The sequence below is a fragment of the Talpa occidentalis genome, unplaced genomic scaffold (genome assembly GCF_014898055.3).
Source record: "Talpa occidentalis isolate TD23 unplaced genomic scaffold, MPIMG_talOcc4v2.1 talOcc4.16, whole genome shotgun sequence".
NCBI lineage: Eukaryota > Metazoa > Chordata > Mammalia > Eulipotyphla > Talpidae > Talpa > Talpa occidentalis.
The window spans coordinates 33290284-33317343 of NW_023601653.1; the positions used below are offsets into that span (position 1 = coordinate 33290284).

A 27060-nucleotide genomic window follows, 5' to 3' on the forward strand; every position below is an offset into this window, starting at 1 on the left:
TAAATTATCTTTCCTATTGGCTTCCACTTCTGAAGACATTGGTTCATCTGCTTTATCCAAAGATGGCATAGTAAAACTTTGGAGTTCTTCTAGTCCAAAAAGTCTATCAGAATAAAATCTTTCTTGCCTTTGTGGAATAAGAGTTGGATCAGGACATGGTTGGCCTGAAGGTGCGGTTATTATTTATGAACCTTTTCCCTTGGAGCTAAACGAGACCCAGTGTCAGAAGGTGCTCTGTGAGGGTCAGTTAACCCATCACAGCTTGATTTCCGCTCCCCTTGGCAATCTGATGACTAGACCCAGATTTCCCTCAGTCTCTAGATCCTCTTATTCCTCCCCTTGGACACAAGAGTGAGACTCTGAATAGAACCTGCAAGGAAGTTGAAGGGGAAAGAAAAGCTCTTATTTCATCTGAAGGTCATGGACCCAATGGTGAGGCACCCTGTGCAGAATGTTCCTTGCCAAATTCTGTGTTCGGCACACCCAGTACATAAAGATCTTCTTCTAAAAGTTCACATTAAAGCCTTGTTCAATTTTATCCAGTGTAAGTATTTTCTTTCCTGAAGTCACTGAGAATTCCTAGAGCAGTCTGAGTGTCAACCAATTATCATTTATTTTTTTTTCCTTTAGAACAGGGAATTATTTTCCTTTGATAAGAATGAATGGTCTCTCCAATTCTTCAAAAGCTTTAGCTCACTTTTCATATGTCACCAAGTTTTCAGGTACATGGCTGATCTCCTTTGCTCTGGAAAGCTCCTCTTTCCCTAACTAGTAATTTCCCTTTACTATTAATTTCCTTTGAAGTGTCATTTAAATTCTGAGATACTGTTCAGTTATCACTTTAAGTTTTTGCTGAAGCTTTTGATTCTCACTTTCAAACTGTGTGTTTTCTGACTGCAAAGTTGCTCGTTCAGTCTGGAGGTTTTTAATAAACCCTGTAAGCTCTCATTTGTTTTATCTACTCCAGATAACGGAGTGTAAATTCAGTTTCTTTCTCCTTCTAGGGTTTTTAAGGAAGCATTTTATTTAGCAGCAGGATTCAGTTTCTTCACTGCTCGTCTTGGTTGTTGAAAATTGTCTGATTCGCTCTTTATTTCCAACTTGAACTTTTAATCATCTGTATGTCTTCTCGAAGCACAGAAGCCCAAACTTTCATCTTTTGCAAGGGTTAAGTCAGAGACTTGAGCTGATTTTCTATAGTATAGAGAATCAGTTCAGCACCCATTCTAAAAGCGTCCAATGTTGTTTTCTATTTAAGTTCATTTATTGTACTTGTTCTCTCTGTTTGTCAGCTCCCTGTGAAAGCTGCTTCTGGCTTGCCTGAAGTTGGGAATTTTCACTCATGTAATCTTTTATGGATATTTTAAGTTGTTCTCAATTCATGTGAACTACTTTTAAGATTGGTTTGGCTCCAGCTACTTACAATTTGAGATATTTGGATTCATCTTCTAGAGACTATATCCTTTTAGAAAATCCATCATCTACTCACCATTTTTTGGAACATTTAAATTTCTTTTAACTCCTTTTCTAGAGAGAGCCCTTCATCCTTAAGTTTAGACTTATACTGTTCAACATTTCATTGGTGGCCTCCAAGTTGCGTGCTGTTGTCACTTCCTCCTCTTCCTCTAAATTGATACCCTTTAAAGATGACTCTAATCTCTTTTTGAACAAGGCTCATTTTTCAAATTGTTTACATTGTTCTGAAATTAGTGTAGAAAGTTCTATAGCAAACTCTTTCTCTCTCCCCACATAAATCTGGCTTCCATCCAATAAAAACTTCTTCAAAAAAAAAGAACAGCACATAATCCACAGTAGTTTGAAATGTCATCAATTCTCATGAAAACCTAGGGATTGAGACCTGGCCTCACACCTTCAGGCAATACTGCCACAAGCCTGTGTAGTCTTTCCTGGAGCAGCTCCAACTACCTCTGAAGAGTAGTCCTGGGCTCCTCCCCTGCCCCACACCAAGGCTACCATGCTTGCGGTCACAGCGAGGGCCCAGCCAGGTAACTACAATGGGCAGAGAAGGTTTGAGTTCTGTGTGGAACCACAGGAAGCTTACAAACCACTGTGGAGCAGGCGGCAGGGGGTTAGAGGGGAGAAAAGAAGAAACTTCTACAGAGCAGCCTGCAGTGGGTCAGTGGGGAGACTCCCTCCAACCAGCTTCTAGTGTGCAAGCTGCTGACCAATGGAGTCTTGGCTTGCATGTTACACTTTAGGTCCTAAGGCTCCGTACCCCCCATATCTGTATTTAGCTAATGTTTTGCTTACGGGTAGACTTTCTCCTTTCTTGACTATGTCATAATGTTTTTCCTTCACAGATTCTATCCACTCCTGATAGCTGTACTGATGAAGAATCCCCATCTTCATCATCCCTTGAGGTGGGTGCTCTATTCATGCAAAACAAATTGTTCTCTTGCTCCTTAGAATGTGAGGATCGAAGCTAAAACAATCTGATGACAGTGCTCCAAGAAGATTATTAATCAGCATCTGCTGTCTAGATACTGGAGGCTAGGCTTCCCAAGACATAATTGTTTAATTTTTCATTTCTGTGAGTTTTCCAGAATCCTACCCTTGATTTTCTCATTTGCATAAGCCTTGCATAAGATTATTGCTTTCAGATATTTGCCCCCAATTAATTTATATGCTAATCTTCTCACTCTGAAGAGCTCACCGTGATGATGTCATCCCTCCATGAACACGGTCTTCCTCTCACAAAGCGCTCTAATTTGCCTTCCACCTACCCATACCCACCCATTCCTCAAAATCCAGTTTTTCTCCATAATTATTTGTGCCCTTGTGGATCACTATCATATTCTTGTTTAACATCTAACATACATTGAATTTACCTTTCCTTTATAAAATAAGGTCTTGACCAGGTAGTGAGCAGTAGCATGCTTATTTTATCTCATCAAACAACCACTTGAAGAAAAAAATCCATACCTTACACATTGGTTTATGCATGTATTTAACATGGTGCTAAGCTCAGAAAGAGCAGTGGGTATCTATCACCTTGCTGATTAAGGTTAATCAGAAAAGCTTAAAATTTCTCCCTCCCTATCATTTAAATCTGTGAACTTCTATGAATTCTGCCAGCCTGCTTTCTCATTGATCTTCTTAATGTCAGAATTTCCCAAGAAAGTCAGTTCATTTTTGAACAATATTGCTCAACAAATATTTGTAAATGAATGGGAAAAAATGGTTTTCCTGCTTTTACAAAAATATGACAAGAAATAATTTTCAGCACCATGTGAAGAGCAGTGAAATTGATTGGCTTTAGGCACCCACCAATTCCCTCCAAATTAGACCTAATCAGAAAGCAGCAGCATCACACAGACCCAGTGAGCTTCCTTCTTGCCATCTGGTCTGAAAGGGAAGTCCAGAAACATTAATAGGGGGCAGTGACTAAGGACAGAAAGTACTGTCAGTGCTTTTAATATTTTCTTCCACTATGAATATTTATCTTCTTTTATCTAACTGAATACAAAGGCTTTCCAGGAACAATACTTGATTCTTCCGCAAAGAATCTTCCTCTATGTTTCTTGCAAATTACCTCCCAGAAATTTTAATATATCTCAAGCAAAAATCCTGGTTAATCTTGCTGAAATTTGACATCAATACTGAAAGAATCACTTCAGTGTGAATAACATTAACCTTTGAAATATGATTTGTTTAATGACTTGTTTTATATCATGGTTACCAAGATATTTTTCTGTGGACTGCCAATCATTTTATGTCTGAGACCGGATAAAAAGTTTGTGGACTTTTCCTGCTGGCTGGGATCTAAGCAAGTAATTCCTCTTGTCTGCCACGTATCCACTTACTGTCTGTTCCTTAATCCTTAGAAAGTTGAGCTAGACCAGTTTGGCAGCCTTAATCTTAGAGATATCCTCATATCTTTATGAGGATATTAATGGAGAAAAGAAACCATGAGTCCTTTGGCAAAGGTGATAGAATGTTTTGTGTTGCCCCCAAGCTTCTACAGAAACTGCCTGATGGGATACAAAGTCTTCCCAGGCTCAAATTGTTAATGGTTCCCTCTGCTGAAAGGAGATAAAAATAAGTAGCAGGACACACAGATCCCTTCATAATCTGACCCCTGCATCACTCTCCAGCCTCACCTCTCACCTTTCCCTCCTCATATTACACAATACTCTACCTCCCTTAGATTATAAAAGATTAGCCAAACCAGTCCTGTAAAGTAAAAGCCCTGAAGTGCTAGAGGGAAAAAAGAAGAGGGAAGGAGAAAAATTGATAATAAATCTGCAGTTAGAAGGAAAGGAAACAACAGAGAAAGGAAAAGCAAACCCTGTTAGATAATCAGGTGACAGACCATTACTCCAGGCATGGCGGGCCCTGTCTACAGACAACTGGGCAGGTGGCTTCCACTGCAAACACCCAGATCCCAATAAGAAGACCTAGGGAAGGAGGATCAGGGCCAGATTCACCTCCCTCCTCTCTATAAAAGAGAGAAAGATGTGGTTGTGCACCCTGCAAACCATCACACATGTTACCATATACACACAACCATGACCACTCTACACTGACTAAACTGTTCAGTTGCATAGGCTATTTGTTTTTAAGTCAAGCTTATTCTATTATCTTTTATTAGTCTCTTGAATTTGAAGACTCTTAAACCTCAGGGAAGTTACTAAATCATGGATAATATCACAAAACCAATTGCCTTTCATCACAATACACCGTCAGCCCAGGCTAGTCACCAGGGCAAAGACATCTGCTGAGGTGTATTCCATTACACCAGTGTCCTAAAGGGGACTTGGAGCTGCCAAGCTCTATAAGCACCACCATTAAGTGAATTCTAACTACTCAGTTCTCTCCCTCTTCTGTTCACAAGTCTTTCCAGTCTACCTGCTGTGTAAATAATGCTTATCATCAACAGCCCTTATCCTTTACACAAACCAGAGACTTCCACTGCTCTGACCACTTGCTCATCCTTATGTAGATCTGCTCTCATTCACCTTCAGAGCCAGAGGGAGGTGTGAGCACTCCCCTAGCTCTCTCACTGATGGTCTACACTGCTGCTCCTCCACTTCCATGAAAAATCCCTCCTCTTTTGGAGTTCATGGCTTCCACTGCCTCTTGCTCACTGAGGCCTCCTGTGGATATTCACACTTACATAGTGTGAAGCCCGGCTTATAGCTTACTACCAACACTCTTAAGGATGCCCCCTTAATATGCCTGATGTTTTTTAGATTATGGTCTCACAATTACCTTATCTCTGCTCCATACACTGTCTTCCACCCAACTTTGTAACAATAGTCTTAAAATTCCTCAAACTAATCCTAAAATCTGAAACCTCCACTCTATCACCAACCATTTTTCCACTTCATTCATTTTATTATTCCAGTCCTAGTTTGTATTCCCAAGGTGACTTTTATTCTTCATTTGTCGCAATCCGTTTTTCATGAATATCACTCCTATTATGGGTTCTCCTGTCTCCCTCTCTCTCTGCAAACTATGACCCATGATCAAAAAGTCTTGTATTGTCCCTCCAGATACTTACACTCTTCACTGCTGCCCATGTGTGTCTTGTAGTCTCCTAAGTAAATTCTCCCCACATGTATCTACTCTACTCCTATTTCTAGTACTTAAAACTTACAGAAAGGTCCAATGAATTTTACATTTCTCCTACAAAGACAAGTCAATAAACATCAGGTAGCCCTTAGGTACCATCTGGAAATGTTTTTGTTTTCTCCTTACATTCAACTCCCCCATAATCTAAAAATAATTGCAAAAGGCTCTGCACAGGCGTATTTTCATACTCCTTCCCTTAGCCATCTCTCTTATAAACAAAGTCCACCATCCCTGCACCCATTTCTTCACTCCACACACACTCCTTAAGAGAACCAATCATCTTCTGTTCCTACCACACTGATAGAATTTATAAGATTTAGGGCCTCCCCTGGTGGTGCAGCGGTTGAGAGCTGGGCTGCGAAGCTGCCCGCAGAATCTGCAGTGCCGGTTCGATCCCCGTGAGGGTCCCACATGGCGCGGCAGACCTCTCCTGCCACACCCGCTGCTCCCTTCAGCAGTGTATTTCATCGGTCTGCCTGTTCTGTTCCCCGCTCTGGCTCTGGTGAATTCTCTCACCCTCCAGGGCTTCTGACTGTACCCAGTGCTTATATAAATAAATAAATAAATCTTTTTAAAAAAGAATTTATAAGATTTACCAATTATATTCCTTTTTTTTAAAGTAATCAAATTCCAATAAATTCCTGACCAACCCTCCTGGCCCACTGACAAGTGCAGGCCTGACCGGAAGCCCCAGCCTGGCTCAGGCGTGCTTCTCATGTGGCAGAGCTGTGTGAGTGCCACATCCCAGGACAGTCACCCACATGGCAGCAGACTCCCAGGCCAGCCCAGGCCCATCTAGTCCACTCTTCTGACTCTCACCAGCTCATCAACAATGCTCAGAGCCCTGGCTTTACCAGAGATGACAGGACAATTCCTGGTCTTTCAATTTATGAGATCCACCCCTTTTCTCCTCTTCTGTGCTGGATCTTCCAGATCCTAGACTCTGCACTGGATTCCAGTGCCACTTGGTAGTTTCTTTGCCCCTAAGCACTCAATTCTCTTTACCAGCTCTTTCACCTACAGCTTCTTACAGCATGCCTTAAAAGTCGTGATAGCTGTTTATATTTTTATAAATAACTGTTATCATTGGCTGTTTCTATTTCAATATTGGTCAAAATTATTCATCAGATATTTTCATGCCTTAAGTATTGATGTAACCAAAGGGATTTGGAAATTCCTGACATTGTAAATTCTTTAAAAGGAAATTCACTCATTTAGATGCCCAATGGACATTCACTGAGGACCTGCCACTTTCTGCAATCCATAGGAACTGCTGATCATATAAAGATAAGATTTGGTGCCAGCTTTCAAAGAGTTCACAGCCCAGAAGAGCAAAGAGGCAAACAGAAGAGAATATGAACAGCTAGATACTATGTCAGATGAGTGCACAAAATAGTATAAGTATAGAGTGGAGAAGATAACGGACTATTCTCAGGATAGTCAGGAACCCTTTCTTTATATTCCCACATACATTGTAATCCAACTCTTTTATTGCTGTTGTTTTCTTTGTCTATAGGTCATTATCATATTTGTAAAGCAATCTATGCAAAATCTCTGATGACAAAAGGGCTCTTATTATTAACATGGATTTTTTTAAAAACAGAATATATATTTAGTATATTAATTTACACTCCTCTTTTGTTTTGTTAAATTGAGACCTAAATACTCTATTCAGTAGGAAACTACCCAGAATAATCCCATGTCTTGAGTGTGTACACACAATATCATCACAAGAACTGTTGCATCAGATACATGAATCATAAGTATGTACATATGTGTAGGTAGGTATATGTACATATACACCATCGCTGTAAATGTACATATACAGGGTGTAGGTATATGTACATATACACCATCACTGTAAATTTTATGTTTCTTTCCTACAGTAGTCCATTCACAAAACAAAACTAATAAATGTTTGTGGCATTGCTGGATCCTGTGGAAGCTTTATGTTTAGTAGGTCCAGAAATCTCCACACAGCTCTCCATAGTGGTTGGACCAGTTTGCACTCCCACCAACAGTGCAGAAGAGTTCCTTTTTCTCCACAACCTCGCCAACATTTGTTGTTGCTAGTTTTTTTAATATGTGCCATTCTCACTGGTGTAAGATGGTATTTACCCAAAGAACACAGAAACATCAATTCCAAAGAACACCTGCACCCCTATGTTTATAGCAGCACTGTTTACAATAGCTAAGCTTTGGAAACAGCCCAAATGCCCAAAAATAGATGACTGGATCAAGAAGATGTGGTACATATATACCATGGAATATTACTCAGCATTCAAAAAAGATAAACACATGCAATTTGCAGCAACATGGATGACGCTGGAAGGGATCATGCTCAGTGAAATAAGCCAAAAGAAAAAGAAAAATACCGGATGGTCTCACTCATAGCAGGGATCTAGAAAACTTAAATAAGGGACCAGGAAAATGAATAACTATAAGAAAGTGAAAATCAAAATCAACAAAAACTATGAACCAGAGACACTTTTGGGGGGGTGGGGGGGGAGGGGAGGGATTGGGGTCAGAATGGGGGGATTGCAATTGTATGGGGAATATAAAAATAAAATTTATTAAAAAAAAAAAAGAAAATTTATGCAAACATATTGAAGTTCTCCAAGTGGAGTGTAAAAAATCACAAAATAAAAAGATGTAGAAATAAAAAAAAAAAAATGTTTGTGCACCTGTAACATTTTTTTGCTCAGCATCCCTTCGCTAGACACTATTATTTTTTGAAACACACACTCCAAGCCACATGGTGAAGTAGAAGATGCTAAGTTCCTTAGGCGTTATCCCTCATATAGCCTGTCTAGACACAGATGATCACCTGACTCAACCAGAACAATCAACACACTCCCTCTGAGTTTGGGAATTTATAAGTCACTCTCCTTCATGAGGCCCGCATGGCAATATATAAAACTTGATAGATGTAGCAGCCATATTTCACCACGGAAATCAAAGAACAGAGGAAGCCTGCCCATAGTAGGAGAGTAAAGCAAACCAAAGCAGAAAAGGCTGATGAAGACCTGAAATTGCATTGCCAAGTTTTTCAGAGTACTACAAGTCCCAGCTCCATTGCTGATCTAGGATTCTTTGCGATACCCCAGTATCTCTCTAATAAATGTCCCTTTTTGCTTAAGTTCAAATTGAGTTTTTATAGCTTGTTAATTAAAGATGAATAACCAGTCATACCAGGATAAATAGATCACATGGGCAGTGTAGATTGTGCATACAAGAGATTGGCCAAGAAAAACTAAAACCTTATTCATTGTGAATATACGGTGAATCTGGAGGATGAAAACTATAGAGTTAATATCACCTTAAAGTAGATCTTGACTCAGCTCTTTTATTTCCCAAGTGTTTACATGCTCTACTCTTTTGTCCCTGTCCAAGACCTAACAATTCTTTCTTTAAAGTTTCTTTTATAGCTATACTATACTATTCATTTAAATTGTAACTACTACAGTCCAGAGTTTCTTAGCTAAGTGGAATTCCTGCTTCCAATTTTCTCATATCCACATATCTTGCATTCTTTTCTCAGACAGATCATAAAAACTACACATCTCATGTCCCTAGCTTTTAAATTTCCAGTGGCTCTTACTGTTAACTGAACAAAATCTTAAAATGTAACTAGGCATCAAGCTCATATAAACTTATATCTATCTTTCAAACTTACAATTACTACTCCCTTCTTTGATTTCTGAATATATCATCAATTTAATTGCCATAAACAACAGTGAAATGGTATGCAAAAGAATAAAGTAGTCTACATGAAGTTACACTAGAAAACTAAAGCCACAGGTGAATGGGTGAGTTACCACCAAACTACAGCACATTGATTTCTTCATAGCATGTATCATTACTTGATATATTACATATTTATTTATTTAGCATCAATCCTCATTAGAAAGTAAGTTTCCTGAGAGCAGGAACTTTGTTCTTTCTAAAGCATAAATGAAAAATATTGCCAAATGGGACTGTGGACACATGTCACAGCATCTTCAATTTTCAAGAGAAACTAGAAATAACTTTGTGCTCAGTCCCAATTTCTAAATGTTGGCAAATTACTAAAAAAATGTTAAGCCATTTTGGGGATGTGAAAGCAAGTATGTCTTCAAACATGTATTCATTCTGAAAGTGGAGTTTGTCATTGCTGTACTAAGAGGGATCTTAGACATTTTTATCTTTCTAATTACTTAAGGTCATACCTTTGAAAGTGTAGGTAACTTGATAAGAAAATGATGATGCTTCAAACATGCACACCTGAGGCTCTGCTATGATTCTGTTGGTTTACTAAGATGCTACTCAAGATGTTCCCCCAGGCCTCCCTCTGGTGCAAGGGGTTAAGCACCGCAAAATGAAGCAATCCACAGCCTCTGCAGCATGAGTTTATTTCCCCAGCTTGCCAGAGAGAAACCCACATGGTGAAGCAGACCTCTCCTGACTCTCCCGCTGCTCCCCTCTGCAGTGTATTTCAGTCAGTCTGCCTGTTCTGCTCTCCACTCTGTCTTTGGTGAATCCTCTCACCCCCCTCATCTCTGGCCTGTGCCTCAGCTCTTCTATGCATAAATAAATAAAAATCTTTAAAAAAAAAGTAGATATTCCTTCCTACCCTAAAGGAAACTGCTTCAGCTTTGGAACCAAAGTGACCACATGACTTTCCCACATCCAAGATTCTGCAGTTAAGAGCTATTATGAGTTCAGAAATGCCATTCCCATGTGTACCCCATAATAAAGAAGAAATGCAGTAAAAAAAAAAAAGATTGGATTTCCAAGGAGTAATGGAAAACAAGGGGTAATGGAAAACAAGAGTCAGTTCTTAAATTATATTTCCACAGTTGATAAAAAGGGTTCCCAATGACAATTTTGCTTTTTTGATTATTTTTAGTATTTTTAGGTTATAAGTATAAGCTAAAATTTTACTTAAGTAGACCTTTTGATGTTCTCTGGGAGCATCTTTTATCTTTTCCAGAAAAAATTATTAACTAGGAATTATTAAATGTTTACTAACTAGATATATAAGGCTAATATAAAGTCACATCTAAATAATTAAGAGTGTCTGATTTTAAACACAGGTCACTTAGTAACAAGTATAATTGTGTAGGGCTAAGAATGCTCATAAGGTATTTTAAAGAAAATACTCTAGGAGAAAATATGTCCAGTATACTCTATACTAACTCACAGTTAGTTAGTATACTCTATACTAACTCACAGTTAGTATACTCTATATTAACTGTGAGTTAATCCCAGCAAATCAATCATCAATTTTCGAAGATGTAAAAAGAAATGACACATATTGGTGATTCTTTTCTGTGTATAGACCAAAGCATAGAGTCTTAAAATATCCATAGGAGACATCAACAAACATCAGAGGAGTTCAACATATCAAATGAGTTTCAATCCAAAATAGTAAAATGTCTTTCAACCCTCTATAGTCAGCATTTAGGACATTAAATTATTAAGTCCATGAAACATAGTTCTTCAGTAATGGCATTAATTTTGTATGCAGAAAGTTTCATTTTTAAATAAGTCCCACAGTGACTTAAACTAAAAATAACAGTGACAAAATGTATTTATCAAAATATGTTTTTTTCAAAATTTAGGTTATTAAAGAGCTATGAACCTCCTCTAGTTAATACAGACTTTTATTCACTTCAAGCCACACTGAATAAGAGGGCCACTGGAGAATCATGACCTGGATTCTCTTACAGACACACAGGTGAACTGATGAATCCCCAGCTCCAAGGCACAAGTACAGGAAGCTCATAATTTCAGATCAGATCAACACAAGTGTGATTTGCAACTCTACCACTTGCTTAGTTTTTTGACCCTGGGAAAGATTCCTAATCTCTTTAAACTTCAATTTATTCATTTGAGAAAACAGAATCCTAACACTGTGTTTTAGGGTTTCCATGAAAATTTAAACAAAGTCCTATTTATTTTGTAAGACACTGAAATGAGGAAGCTGTTACTCAGTATGGCTTGACTAACACGAGGAAATAGAATGCAAAGAGAGGCTAGATGCCACGGTGTCACAAATGGCAGCCATCATAGAGAGCCCAATTAATTCTTATTCTAAACTTAATACAGACAGTGAATTCTCCAGGTCGCCTGTTTGCCATCCTTTACTAAGAACATATTTCTGTTTCAGTACCACATGCTAATGGATTGCACTATTAGAGCTCCTTCTACGAACATAGTACTATACATGGGATAAAAGGTACAAAATTTGGACCTTATAGAAATTCTACTACCACAGCAGAACACATATACAAAAATGTTCACTGGATCACTGTTGTTAATATTGAAGATAGAAAAACCAAAACTTTCATCTATAGGAGGATGAGAATTTTTAAATAATCATTCAACCATTCTATTCAGATAAACCATGAAAACAGAATTTTAAGCAAAATATAGAATAAAATAAAAATAAGTTTCAGAATTATGCCTCTAATTCTGAATAAAATTTTAAAGCATGGCATGTCTTGTAAATAAGTGTTCACATGCTTAATAATATGCATGGAAATGGCAAATGCCAAATTCAGGACAGTGGTATCCCTATAAGGGAGGAAGCAAGGCAATTAGATGAGGCAGGGATACACAGAGGGTCAACTCTAATCAAATTGTTTGACTGCCTCAAAAATCACTGAAGCAAAAATGATAAAATGTTTAGATTATATACAGCTGACTAATAGGGATATGTAGTTTACTGTATTATTTCTATGTCTTCAATGTATTTGAAATATTCCATAATCAAAAGAAGCAGCTTTTCCAGTAATATAAATGAAAGTAAGCAGTTGCCTAAAACTGACAACAGCTCTTCCAGTGATACTCAGGAGATGAACAGGGACAGGGATGGTGAGGGTTGGGGCGGTAGTGAAAGGAAAAAGAGAGTTAAATATAAAAAGACTCTTCTCTGACTCCCTGAAACCAGATATATAACTCTCCCTCCCCCCAAGGTTAAGAACTCAGCTATATCAGATATGAAGAGGTTAGGAATGAATCATTGTTAATCAAGAAATCAGATTACTTTACAGTATACACATTATCCAAAAACATCATTAAGCATAAAATACTTACTACAACTCCACTCTTGGTGGTAGTTTCTCTGTATGTGAAGTTGCAAATTGCCCAGGCTAAATAATATGTAGACATGAGAGGGGTCTGTGAAAAGTGATCCGTAACCCATCCATCTTCCTCAAACACAGAAGTTTCCACTGGCATATTGGATAAAGATAAATAGGTTGCTTGATGCTTAATGCTGATTTTGAAAGTAGCCTTGTAGATGGGCTCGTCAAAACAAGGAAATGCCTTTCTGGCATGTGTAGGTGAAAACTGAGTAATGCCAAGGAATCTGGAAAAAAAGAAAATGACATTCTCAATTACATTTATGGCCAGAGTTATTATCATTTTACATGTATCTGCTGATAAAATAACTTATTTTTGCCAAATTGCAAGATAACATTTTTTTCCTGAACTAAAGGGTATGAATAGCATAAAAATACAATTCATGTATTTCCCCCAAAATAAAAATTCTTCAGGGAAGTTTTTGTCTCAATTAAATTCTCTAAACCCAGGGCAATGATTACTATATAAAAATTATCCTTTATAGAAAATATCTCATTGGATCACATTAACAAATTGTGGGAAAAACGGTTCTCCTTCTGGGAAGTGCCTTACGTTTCTCCCTGAAACTATATAACATGTAAAGACCATGAAATCAAATTGAAAAGTTGTCATCACATACTTGTAGAACATAGACCATTGCTTAAAAAAATCAAATTTCAGCACCTGGCCTGATTTTGTTATGAAAAAGAACTTTGAAACCTGACAAAATTTGGTCTGAATTCTGACTTCACAACATTCTTAGCCTGATCCTCTTGGACCATTACTGAATTTCTCCAGTTAGTTGTTCATGACTTGAAAGGAATTAATCATGCCCCACTCAAAAAAAAATTGTAGAACTTAAAGGGAAGAATAAAAGAAGGTGCAAGGCAAAGCAAATAGATCCATAACACCAATAGGTGGGTAATAAATGGAAGCCACGAGCCTCCCTGGTGGCACAGGCTGTTGAGCGCAGCTCTCTGAAGCTATCTGCAGCCTCTGCAGTGCTTGTTCGATCCCCGCAGGCCTCAGAGCAAACCTCTTGGCAAGCAGACCTCTCCTGTCTCTCCCACTGCTCCCCTCAGCAGTGTATTTTGTCAGTCTGCCTGTTCTGTTCCCCGCTCTGTCTCTGGTGAGTCTTCTCACCCTCCCGTGTATCTGACCTGTACCCTGGTTCTTGAATAAAAAAAAATGAATCTTTTAAAAATAAATAAATGGCAGTCACTACTTCACAGTACCCTCAAAGCTTCTTAAAGTGCTACAACTTATATTACATTGAATAATCTGAAGAGACTTATTGAACAATGAGACCATTGGTTTTTACTACTCATATTTACTATATACTATATAAATTATATAAATTATAAGTTAATAGATATAGCAAGTATAACAAATATCCCTATAATAAATGCCAGTGCTTGTGTGTGTGTGCATGTGTGTAAAATACATATATATTATGCCTTCAGGTTTTCAGATGAAATTGCAAAGCTGCATCTTATTAAAATTTTAACTAGAGTCAACCTCTACATTCTTTCACCGTTATGGCTATAAATGAAAATATTCAAATTAAGTACTTTAAGAAGGACACTCTTAATAGAGGTCATTGTTTATGAGAACATTCATGACAGAAGCAAAACCTTTTTAATCATTAAAGTTAAACTTTTTTAATCATAGTAATTACAAGTCTTGATATAAGACAAGTCAATACCAGATCCTTTGTCAAAATTGCTGAGTTATAAAGTAAAAGAAAGCTCTTTTCTTCATAAACTGTTCTGCCACCATGCCCCTCTCCATCATCCGGTTGCAAATCGTTCATCTAACATGGCATAACTTCCCACTGAGCCCAAATGTGGATCAAAATTATTCCCAGCACAGCACTCAGGCAGCTACTACCAATCAATAGGATTTGACATGTGTGTTGAATCTTACAAGCTATCGCTGGCTCAACCTATGAGGTGTAAATGTTTACACCATTTTAAAATTATGAAGCTTACATTTATCATTGAGTGCATACTTTTATAAAGCTTATTTTTGAAAAAGAGAAAAACAAGACATTTTTAAGATTAATTGTATACTTACTCTCACAGAGAGGGTTTTGGAGAGTTATCTTGGAAACGGTACTGGGCTGCTACCTATCAGGCTTGGGTAAATCACTTAACTGCCTAAGCCTACTTTTTCATTAGTAGAAGGAAAATAATAATGTTTTCTAGGCTTTCCTTACAAAACTGTCTAGATGATAAAATGAGATAATATATGGGAAAGAAATTTTAACTATAAATCTTCTGACAAACATAAGGTTAAAGTTGGAAGCAATCTTAGAAACAAATTGTCCCACTCTCATAAATTTCTGAACTGAAAAATAGTTGCAGGAAGCTTAAGTGATTTGTCCAATATTACATAGGCAATTAGTAAAAACTGAGTCTAGAATTCATATTTTCAATGCCTGAGTCAAAGATAATTATATTTCAAAAATGGTAAAATTAATCTTCAGCCATAATTTATAAACAATGTTATAATTTGTTGGTAATAGTATTTCTTCTTTCCAAATTGATCAGCATCATGGTAATATTTTTCCTTATTATTTTCTGATAGTAATAGTTTCGACTTAAAATGTCAGTACCTTTTAGTTAAAATGCACCCATTTGCAACTTTCTCTTCACATGCTTTTGTCTTACATAATACTATGGAATCTTATCTATCAATCTTATTAATTAAAATCTCCACTAAGCTTGATATGTCTTTGCTGCGGCCATTTAAGGATACCTATGAGATTTCATGTAGGAGGAAAAATTTTCCCATTTACCTTTTAAGTGGCTGAGTACTCCAATGCCAATCATGGGGTAAACAGACACGGCCTGCCATGTGTGAACTTGTCAGTCTATTGTATATGTCCTATACTGGGTATGTTGCAGGAATTGCTTTAAAAAGATATAAGTACTTTTGACTTTGAGGTCTTTGCAATCTAATTGAAAAGAAAGTGTATATATACATTTGAAAAAAAAAAACTAATAGTACTATGGGGAATGTTCTGCAAGAGTTCAACAAAAAGGTTGCAATTAAAATGTATCAGTTGTTAAGTAACAATGAAAGATGTGTTTGGCATTAAGTAATTAATAGGAAGTAAATTATTAGATGTAGAAGATCTAAATACACCCAGGTTAATGAGAAATTAATAAACCAAATATTTATGCCAAAGAATCAAGTTTTGAAGTCTCTTTTCCTTATGTAGTCAGTAAATATGTTAATAAAGCTAGCAATTTAAATCACTGCTTCTCAGGGTTGAACAGAATTATAAAGATCATCTAGTGACTTTTCCTGCAATTAATATTCTTTTTTTTTTTTGAGTTCCCATTTTATTGTCATGATTTATAACTTACATAGTTCATATGCTACTATATTATGATTTATACACTACATAAGAATTTAAAACAAGAGAAATTATATGAAATTTTCAAATACAATATCAAAATTAAACAAAGACAGAAAGCAATAAAGAGCACTTTCTGATTCCACTAAACTAAACTGCTAAGTAAAAACAGCATGACAAAATACACACTTCAGAAGCCTTTTTTTTTTATTATTTTTTTTTTTTTTGAAATCAGGCAGCATTTTTAAAGTGACAATTTTTAGTTTTTTTTTTTTTAATTAATAAATTTTATTTTTATATTCCCCATACAATTGCAATCCCCCCATTCTGACCCCAATCCCTCCCCTCCCGCCCCCCACCCCCCCAAAAGTGTCTCTGGTTCATAGTTTTTGTTGATTTTGATTTTCACTTTCTTATAGTTATTCATTTTCCTGGTCCCTTATTTAAGTTTTCTAGATCCCTGCTATGAGTGAGACCATCCGGTATTTTTCTTTTTCTTTTTGGCTTATTTCACTGAGCATGATCCCTTCCAGCGTCATCCATGTTGCTGCAAATTGCATGTGTTTATCTTTTTTGAATGCTGAGTAATATTCCATGGTATATATGTACCACATCTTCTTGATCCAGTCATCTATTTTTGGGCATTTGGGCTGTTTCCAAAGCTTAGCTATTGTAAACAGTGCTGCTATAAACATAGGGGTGCAGGTGTTCTTTGGAATTGATGTTTCTGTGTTCTTTGGGTAAATTAATATTCTTAATGGATTCATACACACAGTATATATCTGTGCTCAGAGGGCCAACATATATTCTGATAATGTCTAAATGAGGAAATACCAATTTCACAGTCTGGCACCTGAGGATGATTGCAATTGAATTTCAATTCAGGATTTAGGAAATCAAAAGAAGTCCCTTGGTAAAGAAGAACAGTCGAACTAGATTACATTTAAGGTCTTTTCCAAGTTTGAGATCCTATAATGGAACAAAAATTTGAAATAAAATATTTCTTGAATTCAATGAGGTTTTTTAAAATGTGAGATTATGCTGCCACAAAATAACTATTTTACCTCAAATTCTATAATGCTTTTGCTTCCCTTATCATTCATTTGTGAGCATTCAGTACCGAGGAGAAAAAGATATAGATATATTGTATATATTTCCTTCCCTCACTGAGTTTATATTCTAATGAAATAAACAGTCTCAAACAGACAATCAAACACAAAGCCACGACAGACAGAAAATGTATGAAGTGCAGTCCCCTAAAGCAAGGTCTCTCAATCTCTGGCTCTACTGACATTCTAGGTGGACACATCCACTGTAAAATGTTCAGTAGTGTCCATGCTGGCACTAAATGCCAGCAGCGCCCACCTCCCCAGTTGTGGCAAAGAACTAAAGTGTCTCCAGAATTTGCAAATATTCCCTAGCAGGGCAAACTGGATCCAGTTAAGACCACTGGTCTTAAGAACAGAAGGAAGGTTTAATTGGGGGAGAAGCCTATGAATTTGGTCTTGAAGACTGGGCAATATTTTAAGGGCCAGACACATATCCAGGATGTGTTTAGAGAAGGTGATTTGGCATAGAAAATGAGTTTGGTTTATGAGCAAATCTGAAGTGGTAGTAGGACACTAGGAAGAACACAAAAATTAACTAAAAATAGAAAACATTGCAATATACAGTGTGGAGATGAAATACACATGTAAATACAAAAAGAAGTAAAATAAAAGAGCAGGAGGCAGAAAGTAATGGGGACAAATATTTTGTTGTCTGGGTTTTCTCCTGCTTGTTCAAATGTTCACCATTTTTATCTTTTAATGAATCCCTCACTTACATAAAAAAATCCACTTCCAAGAGTGACATCCTGGAAGTGTCATTCTAAGAATGTCACTTTAGCATAACTAGAAAAATATGAATAATATACATGCATTTTAATTCTCTTCTACCTAAAATAAATTACTTGGTTTCTTAACAACTTGTATATTTGACATTTTGTTGAGCTAAAAAAGGAGGTTTAAAGCTCTGTGTTGCCTCTGAAGGATATAGAGAATTGATTTTTTCTTATTTCTGCGGAAGTTCACTAGGCAAACTATTCGTGTCAAGTCATTATGATAAAATTCAGCAGAAGTAATGCATTAACGTTGGTTGATATTGCCAACAAATTACAGTATGTGATACAAAACAATTTCTGTTCCATTACTTTCAGTTTGCCTTTTCATAAAGTTAAAATATGCAGAGGAAATAAACATTTGCATAACACTCAGTATTCAGATTGATTCATGACTTTACACTGTGGAACCCACCAAAACCGAGAGATCCTCAAAAATGGCATGGTGTATTTGAGAGGTTTCAGTTTTGGCCACCTCGATGCATGCCACACATATAGCACCATGAAAAATGAACTTTGAACTTGCTTATGTTACAAGTGTAATCTATCTAGTACTGCAATAGTTTAAGATGGATAATAAAAACTCCAAGGTCTTAGGAAATGTCCCAGTGGACCATCTAGCTACTAGTCAACTGTTGACAATAAGTGGACAAAGATACAAGGTCATGGAAATTACACATGTCCCATTTAAAGTTAAGGCTATTGACCAAAATGCAAATTATTACTCAATGACAAAACATTTTAAGTCAAAATGGGTCTGGGTCGTGATTTAGACTGTGTTTTTATGTACTTCAATGAGTCATTAAACCTCTGCCACTTTAGAAGTACTCCTGCTGAATATTCAGTGCTATAAGCAACCGTGTAGTCTGTTTTTTAAAATAACCACTCTAGTAAACTAAAAACATAATGCAATAATGCCAGCAATATGTATGTAGGAAGTGGTGCATATGTGAATAATCGTGTTATAAAAACAGTGCAATATTCACAATTGTTTTCATATTTATGTACTAAATACTCATCAGAAATAAGTACTGCGCACTTGATCACCATTGATAAAGAGAGTTATGAATGCACCTAAATTACTTTGTGAGCCATAATATTAGGTTTCAGTGAGAATAAATAACCTAGTGTCTGAGATTCATTTGCTTAATATTAGAAAAAAGCAAAGCATCATGTAAAGTACTGCTACTGTCAAGACTCAAATACAGCCTTAAGGACAATAGCTAGTGACTCATGCATTCCCGTGGGGCCTGGGGTTTGTCTATCAGCTGTACTGGTTTCCAGTGACAAGGAAGCTACCCTCCTGATGCCTCTGCGTCTGGTTTCTGCTAGTCCCACTACTGACAGAGAACAGTGCCACAGAGATGTGCATTACATCTGTTACCCACACTCTTCCTACACCTCACCCCTCTCATCTCACAGTAACTGAGCCATGCATGGGGTTTCTCTAGCTGTGAAATACTACACAGCCCTTCTTTGCTCTCTTTTTCATGGTGGAAGGGCTCTGCTTCTTTCTCTCTCTATCATTTGAACTCTGCGTAAGGGGCAAAACAAATCAGCAAGAGGAATTCCACAGTGACCATCTCCCCACTGTCTTGCTACTAAGGGGAGACCCAAGGCAAAAAGTTTGCACCAGCCAAAATACTAGATTTCCAGACATGGAATAATGTAATAATAATTTTGTATCCAGAGAAGTGCTTAGCAATTGTTAGACACTTTCCTTAGTGCTTTGTTTCCTAACTCATGCAACACTCACAATAACCCTGTGAAATAGACTACCATCCCCCACAATTTCCAGATGAGGATACCAGATCTAGAACCATTAGGATCTTTGACTAAGGTTCAAAAGCTTCCAAGTGGCAGAGTGAGGACATGAACCTGGGCAGTCTAGTTCAGAGTCCTTGAGCACACTGACCACAGACACACACATAAACACACAGAGCTTTTCATCCAGCAACATAACCAAAAGTGGCTTGAACCTATTCTTAAGAGAAGTAACCAACAGCAGAAATTCTAAAACTATATCCATTTTCTACCCTCTGATCATTTTGTCATTTGAGTCATACACTCATAGGGAAAGATTTGATTAATAAACTAAAATTTCACCCTGCAAGTCACCATAGGTCGGAACTGGGAAGTGTCACCTCTCCGCCAACCCTGTACACCTAGTGCCGGAGCTCCTTAAGCCCTGGGGCCACTCAGGCATTCAAAGACTGAAAAAATAAGCCTGAATGCAGGGAGGACAGCATGAGGAAACCCTTCATCCCAATTCAAATCTACCCAGTTTCGCCAAGCTCACGCCACCCTCCAGGCCTCCCCACCAACATCCAGCTGTGCCTGTATGAATCATTTCAGAATGCCCAGAAAAATGAAAAAAGTGGGGAGTATTTTTCATCTTTATATTCTTCCAAATTCTGTGAAGCAAAATTCCCTGTGCTGGAGGGAGCGTTCACTCTCTAGTGGCAAAAAAGCAGGACTGCATGGGACCTGGAAAAACTCTGGAGGAAGGAACCCAGACACTGCTGAAAATCTGGAAAGATGTAAAGGCAACACAAAGAATATAAAGGACCCTAACTACAATAATGATGATCACTGAGTGGCTGGTGGGAGGGTGAGTCTGAGAAGGAGCAACACCTTTCCTAACAGACTACAAAACCTTTACCTCTTAAAGGTAAATTGTTTCTTCTTCACAATTCATATGATTCTTTTGAAGATAAGCTTAAGAAATGAATCCTTTTGCAATCATCTAGAGCAAATGGCTTCCACTCCCAAGCAAATCTAAGAGGTTGTCCCGGCATTGATGTGTCCAGTCCATGCACACAGGTAATGCCCAAAATTAGCATGTTGTGTAAACGAAACCAGTCAGAGATCCATCTTTGAAAGAAATCCAGAGCAGACAGGCTCTGTTGGAGTTGCCTTAAAAAAATAAAAACACACAGGCAAACTAATTTAACTCTCAGATAAAATACATACTTTATTACTATCCAGAGTGATTGAATCAGATGGCAGCGTGGAAAAATAACAAACTCCCTGGACTTGTTTCCCTAGAAGTGTTATTATTAAACAGGAAAAGCATTTAAAAAATAGCTTCTAGATTTGTTTTATGGGTGGTATTATGAACTGTACCAATACCCAGCGCTGGACTCAGTTACATGTGTAGGCCTAATAAGAAAACAGGAGTTAAGTCTATCAAAGAACCATATTTAAATGCTCACAGAAACCAGTAATTCTCAGAGACTTTCCAGTTAAGAGTCTTCTATGGGGGGGCAAAAAGTTGTATATTCCAACTTACTCATATTAAGATATCACCTCACCAAAGTGAATGAGAGAACAAGATTGCTTTCAACATAAAAACACTACACCCATGAGCACGGTGGCAGATTATTAGGTTTTTGGAGATGGGCATGATGTGAAAACACACATTTGTAGAGGATGGAACCTAAAAACCCCAAAACAAGTAGTACAATGATGTAAGCCAACTTCACCTAAATAAACATTTAAAAATAACAATGTTCTTGTTACTAAATATTATATTAAATCATTCCAGAAAAGTTACTGGGCATCAAACCATGCATACTAGTACTACAAAGACCAAATCCTTTCCCATAAAATCCTCTATCCTTTCCACAAGTTTTTTGCAAAACTTTTGCAATTGTCTTTGAGAACCACAATATTATTTGTCCATTTTATTGGAGATCATGGTTTCTCTCTAAATAATCTTTTATAGAAGAACTACTATTTTTGTTCTGTCTCTGCCACTATGGAATGTTACAGACCCAATCAAAGTTTGTCAAAGAAAAAACAGTCTGCCTTTTGAAAGTGAATAAAATGTTCGTTAACTTTGGGTACATTTTCTCTTTCTTTTTTTTTAAAGATTTATTTTTATGCAAGATTTGGGGTACAGGTCAGAGATGGGGGGGTGAGAGGATTCACCAGAGACAGAGTGGAGAACAGAACAGGCAGACGGACTGAAGTACACTGCTGAGGGGAGCAGCGGGCGAGACAGGAGAGGTCTGTCCCGCCATCTGGGTTTCTCCCTGGCCGGCAGGGAATCGAACTCGTGCTGCAGAGGCTGCGGATTGCTTCATAGGTTGCGTCTTAACCCCTGCGCCACCAGGGAGGCCTACATTTTCTCTTTCAATCCAACCATCTAGATCTAAATTAAGGTACCCTACTTTGAACATGGTGTGTTCACCATCTGGCTACCCAAAAGCAGCAATTACTTCAGGTAAATGAACATTCTACCTAATTCTAAGCAAGTATATCCTACTATAGGATGCTACAGAAAGGAAAAAAATAAACACCTTTCATTTGCCTACTGCATGCCTATTTAAGGAAAAAGTGAGAATGTGTTCTGTTTAATGGAGATAATTTACTATTATGTGTAAACATTTCAAATTTAGGTGAATTTATTTATTTGCGATATTCAACAAGTGAAGAGATTTCCCTTTGTTCAAATAGTCAACTGAGAGCAGAAGCTCTACCTCAAGTAAAGGAACCCTGAGCATCAATGGGGGGGCTTGTCTTTTAACTTTTTTCCATAGCAATATGGGAACTAGGAAATGTAAGTGCTTCTAGTAGGACAAAAACAGGTCCCCTCCAATACCTAGTTGGGGTTAAAACTGTCCCAGGATCAAAAGTATATAGCACATAATGAAATCTAATTTTCCTTCACTCACCCAAATCCTTTATTTTAGACCACTGAAGAATGAGCTGAAAACTCAAGGTTGATTGGGTATTAATAAGTTGTTCCATGTAGGCGAAGTAAGGTATGGATTGAATTGTACTATTGCTCTTTTAAACATTTCAAGTAGCTCAATGTGACTCCCCAGTGGCAGATTAAATATTTATTTTCCTTACAGAAATTATCTGATAATTAAATAGGCAAAAAACATGATTAACTAAAGACCAAGATATTTAATCATTAATCAAATGAAAATTATCTGTGTCCTTGTGGAAAGTAAATTTTGAAATGTCAACTGATACTGCATTTTAGAAACAAAATCATCACCAACAAAAATGCAGCCCTAAATTCTTGATATTGATACATTTAAAAATTCTCCCAATAGTCATAGTAACAACAATGGCTTCAAATAAAAATTAACTAAACATATGTAAAGATGACATAATTGTGAAAGTTTATTAGATTTCCCTTGCCTTATCAACTCCAGTAGAAATATCCAAGAAATTATCATATTCACTCTCCTAATGAAGCAAACAGAATAAAAAACAGAATAAAAATTTTCTCTAAGACATTTAAAATATAACCATCCCACAATCTCCACAAACACTGCAACCTGATTTCTGTTGGGATCCAGAATTTAGCTACATGTGCAGAAGGTTAAACTTTCAACCAAGTTATTCACATCTTTGGGGAAAACTGAAGGAAATAATTTAAATACAAATATGTGCTAGGAGTAAAAAAAATCAGTTCTGGGTCAAACAGAAACATCTGATCTATTTAAGAGTCCTGTTAATTTGAAGTCACTGACCAAAACAAGTTCAATCCACCACAGATATTTTGGCATGCCTCAAAAATCAGGACTGGTTGGAAGTATTTCTTTCACCACCACAAGATTTATCAGCAAGGATGTGCAACTCCCACTACTGACATCTTGACATAACACTCTTGTTTCTAACCATAACATGCAAATTTGTCTTCTATTCCTTACCCCACAGTTGATGTGATTGGGGTTTAAAAAATAATTTTACTTGTATTCTTCAGGATATATCAGAAGGGAGAATACATGGAGAAATGGGATTAAATTACCCACATCTAATCTTCAGCATTTGAAGGTGAATCATTTATACATTCACTTACAGGAAGCTTCATATAACTATCATACAACTATTAAGTATTGGGTAATATATTTGTATGAGGTCACTTCATGAGACAAAACTTTGTGTTCTCCCATGCCACACCAAAATTTCTCCAGTCTCTTCTATAATAACAACTTCTGAGAGTTTCTGACCCCATGAGCTCTGGTCCAGGGATCAGAAAACCAAAGCTCCAGTGGCAGCTCCCCACTGACAAGTCTGCTGACCCCAAGCCCCCTGGAGCGCTCTGAACCCAGGTTTTCTACTGTTTTAACAATCACTTGAGACAGGGGAGCTCTGCCAGTGGCATCATTAGGAATCTCCAAACTGTCTCCACTTCCAAGATTGTCGATTTCATTTTAACTTTATTTTGGTTGTTTGCAGGTTCCGGTCATTTAATTAGGTGATATCATTTTAAATGCACAGGGTTAGAGCAAAAAGCAAAAGTCACTTGTTTATTCATTCAAGAATATGCTTGAGGGCTTACAACCACCAGACACTGACTGTTTACAGTGGGCACTCTGTACCAGACACACCTCCTGGTCACTTGCAACAATCCTATGAGGACAGGGTTATTGGTACTACTGCTATTATTATTCGCATGTTAAAACTAAAAGCATGAACTCTGGAGCCAAATTCCCTGGGGGTTCACTCTGTGACAAGTTACTTAGATTTCTCTGTGCCTCCATTTCCCCATCTGTAAAACAGGGAGTGCTGATAGCATACATTATAGTCTCCCTGTAAGATGAGTTAACATACCAAGGCCAACAAGCACCAGATATAATTCTTGTCAGGAAACTTAGATTAATCAACTCAAGCCTTTGCCACAGTTAGAGCTGCAGCTAGGACTACAGCTGTTGGATTACAAAATCTGAGTTCCTAACAAGTGGTGAGAACCACTCAGCCTCTCAAAAAGTAAAAAAAAAAAAAAAAAGACAGAATGCTGCCCAAATCAAAAGGCATCAAAGGCACTCACTAACAAGGCATTGGAGGCTGGCTGGTAGCTTTCCCTCTTTTCATCACTTGAATCATTTCCAGAAGCAGTAACTCAAGCACAAACAACTGGAGGCACTCTGCCTTACAAGAGAGCAGGCAGCACCTGCAAGGATATTTCTCCCCTCACTGGCCATGGCACCTGTCACCCCTCATCCTGTCCTCTTAGTCTGTCACCACACCTGCTCTTACTGCTCTGGACTTCAACTTCCAGTTTGGGAAAACTTTATACAGCCAAAGCCCATCCTCTACTCTGTGCCTTCCAGTTAACAGGGATGGGTAGAAGGGAGGGGTGAGCCTATTTTGGAAGGCAGGTCGGGATTTTGCCTTGCCCCACCCGGTGGTCCTAACTTATTGTGTGGCTGCCCTGGCCTTCAGCATTCTGGTATTTTCCCTTGACGGTCACTGGACAGGTTTGGGATATCACTCAGATTAGCTTACAAGGGCGGGGGGGGGGGGGAGACTACCCTTAAAATAAAATAAATAATAAAGCTGTGTGCCCCTACCAAATAAGGACCTGGGGCGGGGGAGCAAAGGGGGTGGTGTTCCTAGTTAGGCACTGGTGAGTTAGTGCAGTTGGCAGCCATGAGCGCCCCAGGCATCCCGGAGACCCCCCAAGGCACTAGGTGACAGGCCCTATCCCACCTTAGCTTTCTTCCCTCGCCCCTCGCTTCCAGGGTATCAGAAGCCAGCCGGTCCCGGGAGTCCCCGGTCGCCCAACAGTTTGAGCAGCCAGGCGGGGTGGGGCAGCGCTGGGCGCCGCCTCCCTGCATACCTTCTCTCCCCGTGGAGCACGTAGGAGCTGCGGAAGAAGCCCAAGAGCTCGTTCTCGATCAGAGCGTTGTAGATGATCTTTAGGTTGTAATTCCTCTGCGCGTCCAGGGTCCTATTGAGCACCACCACCAAGACCTGGGTTTGCGGGTACAGGAAGAAGCCAGCCACCGGGACCGCCCCGGCCACCCGATCCTCCGCCACCTGCACCTTCTCGACTGCCACCCGGGAGGCGTGCAGCACGACGTAGCGGGTGGCGTTCCGGCACGCGATCTCCACGTTGACCTCCCCAGAAAAGGTGAAGTTCTCCATGAAGGCTGTGAGCATCAGATTGTAGTGCAGCGGCTTGAGGTGGCCCGACAGGCGCAGCTGCGTCCAGGGCTGCCACTCCACCTCCGACGGCGGCTGCGGGGACGGGGTCCCGGGGGTGGCCTCCCGCCTGCCTCGGGCTGCGAGGCGTCCTCACCCGCGTGGTGGTTGCCTCGGGTCGCGCCCGGGAAGCTCGCGTTGCCGCCGCGCGCAGGGAAGCCCGCGGGGCCGCCGTCGGCGCCCGGGGTGGCGCCTGCCCCGCACTCGTCGAAGCGCAAGCTGAGCAGCACGGCGAGCATGGTGACCGCGAGCAGAGCCACGATGGACACGGCGAAGGCCAGCACGAGTCGCTTGTGCACCGTGATGTGGCGCTCGGTGGTGCGGGGTCTCACCCCCACGGAGTCCGCCCACGGGTCCGAGAGCCCCCTGCCGCCGGCCCGGGGCGCCGCGTCGCTGTCGCCCATCCTGGCTGGGAAGGGTGAGCTGCTCTTCTCAGCCCCCTCCTCCTTCTTCTTTCTCTTCTTTTTCTTCTTCTTCTTTTTCTTCTCCTCCTCTTGCTCCCCCCGCTCCCCGTCCAGGGCCATCACATTGCCTCCTGCTCCTCCCCCGCCCCCTCCCGCACCCCCGCGGGCGGGCCACCGGGGCCGCCGCCGGCGCAGGCATCAGAGAGCGCACGCGGGCGCAGGGCGCGACGCCAGCTGGGACCCTGGGGATGCTGCTCGGGGTTCTTTTAAGATGGGCTCTGGCCGCAGGCGACGGCCACCCGGGAGCCCCCATCAGCCCCGCCTCTCCCCGTGCACCCCCGCGCGGCCCCGGCGCTGGGCTGGAAGCTCTGGGACGCGCCCAACTTGGAAAGCGTCTTTCTCGTCCAACGCGCGCTACTTCTCCGGCGGGCGCCGAGCGCCTGGGCACAGGCTGCCCCCGCCCCCTGTGCGCCTGCGGCTCCCGGCTTGCCCTCCCCTGCGCGGTGCTTCGCCTGGCTTTCCGCGGGAGCCTTCCAGGCGGTTCTCCACAGAAGCGGTGGAGAGGGAAGTTAGGGCTGCCGCTGGCTCTCCCCACTCCCGAGGCGGCGTTCAGTCCTCTGGGCGGGATGAGCTCGCAGCAGCAGTGGCCGCAGCAGCAACGGATGCGCCCAAGCCATGCACCCCGCAGCAGCAGCAGCCGGGGACGAGAGGATGACCGGGAAGGAAGAGATGGGGGTGAGCCTGCCGGGTGAGGTCCCAGG

General features: G+C 39.7%; 1 protein-coding gene across 1 annotated transcript in view; it reads right to left on the minus strand.

The window, feature by feature from the left end:
• TRHDE (thyrotropin releasing hormone degrading enzyme) overlaps positions 1-26419 on the minus strand; it is a 371478-nt gene extending 345059 nt beyond the window's left edge. The window contains 3 exon segments of the mRNA XM_037513975.2: positions 12676-12949; positions 25531-25960; positions 25963-26419. Of these exon segments, the coding sequence (XP_037369872.2) occupies positions 12676-12949; positions 25531-25960; positions 25963-26419 (1161 nt within the window).
• Positions 26420-27060: the final 641 nt, after the last annotated feature.